General features: G+C 46.0%; 1 protein-coding gene across 1 annotated transcript; it reads right to left on the reverse strand.

Moving 5' to 3' along the window:
• Window positions 1-61: 61 nt before the first annotated feature.
• HSP90AA1 (heat shock protein 90 alpha family class A member 1) lies at window positions 62-7,167 on the reverse strand. The gene is given in 11 exon segments (NM_001323195.1): window positions 62-806; window positions 984-1,317; window positions 1,427-1,695; window positions 2,260-2,407; window positions 2,534-2,724; window positions 2,997-3,162; window positions 3,656-3,964; window positions 4,451-4,584; window positions 5,020-5,386; window positions 5,476-5,634; window positions 7,076-7,167. Coding segments are annotated over 10 exon segments (2,187 nt in total). The 5' UTR covers window positions 7,076-7,167; the 3' UTR covers window positions 62-696.
• Window positions 7,168-9,457: the final 2,290 nt, after the last annotated feature.

Consider the following 9,457-nt stretch of genomic DNA (forward strand, 5'->3'; position numbering starts at 1 on the left):
ACAACCATTTTCAGACCAGCACTTTTTGTTCCCAATATTAACAGACAAGTCAGCGACAACTCATTCTTAACACTTTTATTCTTACAGTTCTAGGTTTGAACTGTACATGCAGATTTGCATAAGTCACAATAGAGATTTACAGTGGATTCTATTCTATGGTAGAGTGCAATCCAGAATCCTTGAACAGTATAAAAAACAACTTTAAACATCAAGACCTTGTTAGGAGCAAAAGGGTTAAAGCTTCCCCAAGTGTCAGCTCTCATAGATACCTAGTTACTAGGTACTCTATGTTAGACATATTCAGAGTTGAAGAGCTGTATAACACTAAACGAACTCAAACATCCAGATGTCATACCGTCTTTGTTACTTCTCTGGCAATTAAGAATAAGTCAAAAACCCTGCCACCTGCAAGCCAGCTAATACAGACAAAATAACTAATCCTTACTTGCCTGTCTAGGGTTGTACAGTGTTAAAGAAAATACTCCCTCAATGGCATTTCGTATCTCACATCAGCTGAAAAAGCAATGTAACAAAAATAAAGGTATAACATCTTTGAAAATAAATATAAAGAGGGAATGCAGACAAAAGTGTCAAAGATTTTTGTTGTTTTCTTTTTGGCAGGTAACATTCATAATATACAAAATATAACTTATTCATATTAGCCAAGGAAACATTCATGAGTTCCTGTAAACGGTTTTAATCCACCTCCTCCATACGTGATGTGTCATCATCACCTTCCAGAGGCGGCATCTCCTCGGTAACTGCAGGACTGGCCTCCTCAGCAGCAGCATCATCTTCATCAATGCCTGCGCAACAAACAAGGACCATCAATGCTTACCCTGGAACTCAAAACCTTTATCTGCCTCCCCAGCACTTTCTGTGGCCTGAAGGTTTTCATACCACCCCCACTCCTCCAATGTGCTCAGAAGACACTCAACTATCAACACCCACAATTTACTGGAAACAAAACACTTCAAACTTACCCAGACCAAGTTTGATCATTCTGTAAATGCGGTTGGCATGTGTCTGGGGATCTTCTAAACTAAAGCCAGAGGACAGGAGAGCTGTCTCGTACAGCAGTATGACAAGATCCTTCACAGACTTGTCATTCTTATCAGCCTCCGCCTTCTGCCTCAGTGTTTCAATGATGGAATGATCAGGATTGATCTCCAGGTGTTTCTTTGCTGCCATGTATCCCATTGTGGAGTTGTCTCTCAAAGCCTGCGCTTTCATAATCCTCTCCATATTGGCAGTCCAGCCATATGTACTTGTTACAATACAGCATGGAGAAGTTACCAAGCGATTGGACACAACAACCTAGGAACACATACAGAAAAATTCTTAGCTTAACATTTCAATGTTTCTAATGAAGCAGAACCATACTGACTGGTCAAGGACGCAACTTGCAAAACACAGCACTAATTACCTTTTCTACTTTCTTCTCAAGGATATCTTTCATGATTTTGCAAAGGTTTTCAAACTTGGCTTTGCTCTCCTCCATCTTCTTTTTCTCCTCCTCATCCTCAGGTAGCTCTAGGCCCTCTTTTGTTACAGAAACCAGGGTCTTGCCTTCGAATTCCTTCAGCTGCTGCACACAATATTCATCAATAGGCTCAATCATGTAGATCACTTCCAGGCCATGCTTGCGAAGGCGCTCCACAAAAGCAGAGTTGGCCACCTGGTCCTTTGTCTCACCTGCAGGAAGCATGAAAGCATCAATGTCAAGTTCTGTTTGAGTCTCGGTGTTACAGCAAACTCTTGGGAAGAGCTTACGCAATCCAGCTGGAGTGATACTGTCAACCCAAGTTAAAGAGGAAGCACCCTAGGACACCTTGCTAAGTCTGGAGTGCAGAGCTTGCACCATTAGTAAACATTACTTCCAGCCAGCACTGCTGTGCTCATTGACAGGAACACACTATGAGCTACTGACTACAATCCCATTCTACGTGGCAACATCTGTTTTAGAAACACTATAGCAATCAGCCAATATGATAAACACACAGTTAAGCTCATCTTCTCTTAATACATGCCAGAATTTGTCTCAATCACAACCAACTACATAACTGAAATGCTGGCAAATAATCACGCGGCATGCAGTGCAGCTATTCTACAATGACTGAGGTATTTTGTGGGGTTTTTTTACTACTCCATCACAAATCTTTCATTTGATAACTGTGTAAAAAAATTACCAGTGATTTACCACCTTACACTAACAACCTTACCTAACTGCTTTAAACAGGGCATTTCTTGCCAACTCACCAGTAATGTAGTAGACATGTTTCTGGTTTTCCTTCATGCGAGTGCAATAGTCCTTCAGAGAAACCATTTCATCACCAGATGCAGATGTGTAATACCTGAGTAACTCTGAAAGTTTCTTGCGGTTCTGGGAGTCTTCATGTATACCAAGCTATGGAAGTGAAAGGAAGAAATACTGAATGGCTTCCTTAAATAAATAATAAGCTGTAGAGTGCTCAGTATGTGGTATTAACAGAAATCTATACTGCTACAACCAAGATAAATGAATACTACAAACCTTGATATTCTTGGAGAACTGCTCATAGAACTTCTTGTAGTTCTCCTTGTCTTCAGCCAACTCAGTGAAAAGTTCCAAACACTTCTTCACCAAGTTCTTCCGGATCACTTTAAGGATTTTGCTCTGCTGCAACATCTCACGAGATATGTTCAGAGGTAAATCTTCTGAGTCTACAACGCCTCGGATGAAGTCTGGAAGGGGAAGATTAGAATCAGCTTTGTAGGTTTTCAAGAACTGAAGTTTACAATCACTACCCTGAGTGGCTTTCCTGTTCTGAATTTTGAATGGAATTCTAATAAGTTCTCATGCAAAGTAAGCAGTGCTTTCTTCAACTGCTCAAATACTTCAACTCTCAAAGACTGTCCCTTTCTCCATCCCCATTCTCCTCTTTTAAACTTAAACTTTTTAATTGTTAGCCAGTTTCTCTAGTTCCTTTTAAGAAATATTTTTCTGCAATACTCACTCAGGTACTCGGGGATCAGCTCCTCACAGTTGTCCATGATGAAAACTCTGCGTACGTAGAGCTTGATGTTGTTTTTCTTCTTCCTGTTCTCAAACAGGTCAAAAGGTGCACGTCGTGGGACAAACAGGAGAGCTCTGAATTCAAGCTGACCTTCCACAGAGAAGTGCTGTAAAAAAACCAAGACCATTTCTTTTAATTGCAATTTGTATCCTGTCACTTAAATAATGCTGAACTCATCTGAAACATCATCTGAATTCTATCCAGCTGTTGCCAGGCTATAAAACAACTGTCAAAGATGTGTTCTTGTACCACTTTCAACCATGAAGGCCTGGAAAAGTGAACTACACCTCATTTACCCACGCCTCTTTTTTTGAAGCTAAGCTAACAAACCAAAACAACTGCTGGGTTTCCATTGAGATCTACTTTAAAAATCTCCTAATTAGATTCGCTAACTAGGATACATGCAGGAAAGGCATCTGCATTTACACTTGCAATAAAGGGAAGCAAATATATTTGTTGAAGATGCTAAAACACAGCTTTAGAAGTAACCTGAATAGCTGGAGCTAACAGTAAAGCAACTTAAATACTCCTCAAAACATTTAGAAATTGGCTTTGGCTGCAAAAACATTGTGCTTACACAAAGACAAACAAGAACGTACTTTGACAGCCAAGTGGTCCTCCCAGTCATTAGTCAAGCTCTTATAGAACTCCCCGTACTCCTCATTGGTGATGTCATCTGGGTTCCTGGTCCAAATAGGCTTGGTCTTGTTGAGCTCTTCCTCATCAATGTACTTCTCCTTGATCTTCTTTTTCTTCTTCTTATCTCCATCCTTCTTTTCCTCTTCCTCATCAGAGCCAACATCCTCAATCTCTGGTTTATCTTCTGTCTTCTCCTCCTTCTCCTCTTTTTCCTCCTCCTTTTCTTCGGCCTCATCATCACTCACCTCCTTATCGCGCTCCTTCTCCACCTATCAAAGTGAACATTACTTGGCATTAACATATTGTTTTTATCATCTGCAGCCTTAGAACTGAACAATGAAGCACAACCTAAGTAATCAATCTGCTATCTCAATCTACAAACAAGCACAGTGCCCTGTTTCTGTCCTGAACTCAAACACATTTCATTGTTTAGCAGTGTTTCAGTGCATGTGGTTCTATGGTAGTTCATGCTGCTGTACTTCATTATAACCCATTTCCACTAAAAAAGCGTGTGAATCACATTTAAGTTTTGAATTGTTTGGAAACTGTGATGCCATTGGCTTGGATCTATTTTTTTTATCTTCAACTTGTAAAGTTAATTAATAAATTAACAGCATCACATCAGTTAAAGAGTGACACTCATGTACGATCTGCAACAGTAGAGCAATCTTGTATGCAGACTGCTGATTTGTATTTAAAAAGCGTGTTTTCTAACTTGTGTACTTCACTACGTAATATTTCATACAAGTACATACAAAGAGCCTAATAGGGTAGCCGATGAACTGAGAATGCTTCTTCACGATTTCCTTGATTCGTCGTTCTTCCAGATACTCAGTTTGGTCTTCTTTGAGGTGCAGGATAACTTTTGTTCCACGGCCCAAAGGTTCACCTGGAATGACATTGACAGGTATTAGTTTACACAGAAGCAAACCAAGCCATAACAAACTCTAGAAGTACTTCTTTAAACACCATACTCCTTTACCAAGGACTTTGTTATCCCCAGCAAAATATGACACTGTACCAAAGCAAGCTTACGGATGACACATCCTTACTGCACTCAGCATTTTAATCCAAATCCTTTTAAGGAAACTTCCATTAATAACTGTTTATTTGACATCTTTCAAGACCTGCAGTACTTCCATGTGTCATTTTAAAACAGCCTTCACTGCCACACACCATTTACTCCAAACATCTCCCTAGGACATCCTAACAATTACAACAAACTTGATTTGATACATAACTGCTTTCTTCCACTGCAGAGTACACAGGTGTCTGCATCATTTGCTATTATCTACCAACAATTGACTGAAGCAGAAACACTCACCATTATCAAGTCTGACAGTGAAAGATCCTCCAGCTGATGATTCCCAGGCGTACTGCTCATCATCATTGTGCTTGGTGATCACTGTCACTTTCTCCGCAACAAGGTAGGCAGAGTAGAAACCAACACCAAACTGACCAATCATGGATATATCAGCCCCTGCCTGCAGTGCTTCCATGAAAGCCTTGGTACCAGACTTGGCAATAGTACCAAGATTGTTGACAAGGTCAGCTTTGGTCATCCCTATGCCAGTATCCACAATGGTCAGAGTGCGATCATGCTTGTTTGGAATCAGGTTAATTTTCAGGTCTTTTCCGGAATCCAGCTTGCTTGGGTCAGTCAAGCTCTCATATCTGATCTTGTCCAGAGCCTACCAAAGAAGGGGCAAGATTTAACATTCCCACCTAAGAATTTCAGCAGTTCTATGAATACAAGACAGATAACAGCCCAAGTACTTACATCAGATGAATTGGAAATCAGTTCCCTCAAGAAAATTTCCTTATTGGAGTAGAAAGTGTTGATAATCAGAGACATCAGCTGAGCAATCTCAGCCTGGAAGGCAAAGGTCTCCACCTCCTCCTCCATTGGTTGGTCCTGTGTTTGCACAGCTTCCGGCATCTGTAAAGAAGGTGAAATTCAATGCTTAACAGCTCTTGTTTGCTGCACATACTCACAGGAGCTCTGAAATCAAGTCATTAACTGTATAGTTTCAATTACTGCACCGGTAAAACACAGAATTGGAACTTACAGTAAAAACTTGCTAATTCTGAAAATACGCAGAAAACGAACGAGGTTTTAATCCACTCTTAATGTATGCTTTGGTTTGCACTTACTTAACGTGCAATTTTACAGTAGATTACAATAGAACTAAAAACCTGACCCGATCTTTGAGATGCAAACTGTGCTGATCTGCTGCCCGCTCACACTGCAGTCAGTACTTGCTCTCCTTCTCTCCCCTGAGCTTCCGATCAGCTAACGGAACCACCACCTCCAGCCACACTTACAGCGCTCACTGCACACTACCGTGTGTACCCACGTACAACCCGACTACATCCATTACCCGGCTGTACATGGCGTTTCTTCTGCACTGCTACCCACGAGATCCCCCGTATGACTCACGGCTCAGAACAGCCAAATACGACTTAGGCAAAACCCCCAACCTCGACCCCGCTTCAACTGGTGCACAACGAGCGGAAAATCCCCCGCACGGCCATCCCGCCCTACGCCGATACACGCGATGGCTGCGCCCCCCATTCCGGTCTCAGCCGCCTCCCGGCGGTTCCCGTTTCCTGCCGTCGGGCCGTTCCCTTGGCGCCCCCTGCAGGCTGCGGCCGGGACCAGCGGAGCTTCTAGAAACTGCCAGATCCTTCCGCCCCCCCCCCCCCCCCCCCCCCCCCCCCCCCCCCCCCCCCCCCCCCCCCCCCCCCCCCCCCCCCCCCCCCCCCCCCGCCTCCACCCACCGCCGGCAGCGGCTGCAGCGCGACCGCCCCCCCCACCACGCTGCCTCCTGTGCCCTGCTGCCCAGCTGTTGGACGCCATCACAGCATTCCCGGCTCTCACCCCAGCGACAAGTAGCCACATCTCTATGGGGAGCCCTCAGGCTTTCCCCGAAACGCCGCCATGCTGCGACTCCATTACCCCACGGGGAGCAATGAATTACTGCACGCCCTCACCCTCCGCTTCAGCTCCGCTTTTCAGCCCCAACTCCGTCCTACCCCACGTTATAGTATCACAGTATCACAGCCTCGTGCGGGTTGGAAGGGACCTTAGAGATCATCGAGTCCAGCCCCCGGGATTCGAGCCTCTGTGCTGCAGAGCGGCACTTCTACCACTTGCACCACAGGGGGATTCGAACCCGGGCCCCGGTGTTGCAAAGCGGCGTAACTACCACTGCGCCACCGGGGCACACAAGGAAATAGCTACAAGGAAAAGAAAGGTCTCGCACCACGCGGCTCCCTGCCCCCCCACCCCACCTCCCCTTTCCTTCCCAGCCCCACCAGCCCCCAGCAATACAGCGCCCTGTCAGCGCGGCCCCCCCTGCATCTCGCCCACCGCTCACCTTGGCGTTGGGGGAAGGGCTGTCGGTGTCCTCACAGACTCAGCGCACACTCCTCACCCTCAGCACTGCGCCTCCACTAGTGCGCGCCCCCGGCCGCCCGCCCGCTTTATATACAGCCGGCACCGCCTCCTTCCAGAACCATCGGGAACCTTCACTGACAGCACGGGGGAGGGGGCGGCGGGGGGGCGGGGCCGGGCAGCGCTCAGCCAATGGCGGGCGGCCGCGAAAGGACGGCGTCAGAGCGCGGGGTGAGCGCGGGCGGCCAACGTTACTTCAGGCGCTGGGGGAGGGCGGGAGCTGTGTGTGCTCGCTATTTGCTCCGGCGCCGCTCGGCCCTCCACATGAGGAGGGGTGGGCTGTGCTGTGCTGGGCCGCATGCGCTGCGCTGCGGGGGTGGGCGCTGAAGGAGGAGCGGTCGGCAACGGGGCGGTTGTGCAAGCGGTGGTGATGTCATCGCTGCTCTGCTCCTTATGGAACGTCCTAGAAGGGGCCGTGCAGCGCGCTGATATGGTGCGGGCTCCAGAAGGGCCTAGAAGGTGCTGCGCTTAACCATCCCCATCCGCCCTCCCCTTCCCACAGCATTCATTATAGCCCGGCAGTGGGTGCGGGCCGGGAGCCGCCCCGAGCACACACAGCTCTGAGAGGAGACAAGGCGGCTCCCGCTGAGCCGGCTGTGCAGGTGGCTGTGGTTCCACACAGGCCGGCTGTGTGAGTCACTGTGTGAAGCTTTGGCCTAATGGGGAAAGCAGACCCGCTGCTCACAAAGCAGATATCGGTCTGCAGGCCGAGCAAGGCTGTGCCTCTCAGTACATAGACTTGTTTGGGATAAAAAGAGCTGAGGGATCGATTCCAAGAAGCTCAGAAGGGCTACATAGCAATGCAGTTACCTCAGGGTTTGAGCTCTTAACAGCAGATGCTGGGTGGATACCAGCGTGGTTGTATTTATTAGATCCTGAAGCCTGAAACCCACTGAGGTTCCCAAGCCATGCATAGCTTTATCTGCCTTTCTCCATTTTTGATCACAGTGTCTCCTTACAGCGAGCAGCTCTGTGATGAGCACACTTAGAGGGGGCTATTTTTACATCCCGAACAGCCTGATTGGAAGCAAGGCATTAAATGCAGGCCTTTGTGTCTCAGGAGAAGGATCTGCTTCACTTGTGTTCCAAACCGGCTTCTGAAACTTCGCTCTTGGAGCTGATCCACTTCTGGGGATATAAATACCAAGTGAATGTAGGTGTTAAAATTGTTCTGTGATGGAAGCATCTCTGCAAGGAGAATCTCCTTTCTGTAAAGAACAGTCATTTATTTAACTTGAGGAATAAAAAGGATGCTGTTTCTTTAGCAAAATTCATCCCAGGCCCAGGTTTTTGGTGTGTTTTTTTGGGGTTTTTTTTGCATTTTTGTTGTCTCTTGGGCATGCTCCACGCAGCTATCTAGGTCAGCATCTGACTGACATGGGAATCTAATTTCTATATGCATAACCTGCTCTTATTCCAGTTAGGCATCCTAAATTATGCTGGGTAGCACACCCTGTGAATTTGATGTTGATTCTTAGCTCTATGAACACGTTTAACTTCAGGTCCTTAAGCTGATGTCTTTCACATCCTTTATCCTGCAGTTGGGCCTAAACAAATAACTTAATTGGAATGGGGCCTATGGGCTTGATTATAGAGTTGTGTCTTTCAGGGAATTTTCAGTCCTTTTTGTTATCTTTTCTGACGAGGAAGAAGATACATTAAGTATGTGTTCAAAACTAGATGAGGAGTTAGAATTGCAGCTTGCTTCATCGCAGTTCCTGTGGTATCTGCATCAGGATCTGCACTGGTGCAATGACTTAGAGGACCTTACCCTTCTGAGCAGAGATGTTAAACCAGCGACAGAAATGGAAGGCCAAAATGCGGCCTTAATGAGAAGGAAAAATTAATTGTAGTGTCAACAACGGTGCAGGATGGTGCAACATTTGCTGCTGGTCAGCACACAAGAAATCAAACAGTGAGAGTGAAATTATTTACTCAGTTCTAAGCTGTTGAAAGAGCTGGATTTCAGCCAGTGCCCAGCCTAGAAAGTTCTGTGGTTCCACCCAGGCAGCCTCACTTCTTTGGTGCTTACACTGGTTGTTTTTTAGCTTTACTCCTCAGGTCTGATTTTGCAGTTATTGTCAATGCATCGCTTTTTCTTTCTCTTGAACGTGGAAGTCTACAGAATAATACAATCCAAAATCACATCTAGAGTGTTGCGTGTTCCTTTCATTGCATAGTGGCTGGTTTCACTTGTACTTCGGCTGCTTTACTGGTCTGCTTCCTTAAAGCAGCTTAATGGCTTTTAAACGCTGTGTAATAAAGTGTGACAGTTAGACCCAGTGTATCTTTAATGCTTTTCTTA

Source organism: Coturnix japonica, chromosome 5 (genome assembly GCF_001577835.2).
Source record: "Coturnix japonica isolate 7356 chromosome 5, Coturnix japonica 2.1, whole genome shotgun sequence".
Classification (NCBI taxonomy): domain Eukaryota; kingdom Metazoa; phylum Chordata; class Aves; order Galliformes; family Phasianidae; genus Coturnix; species Coturnix japonica.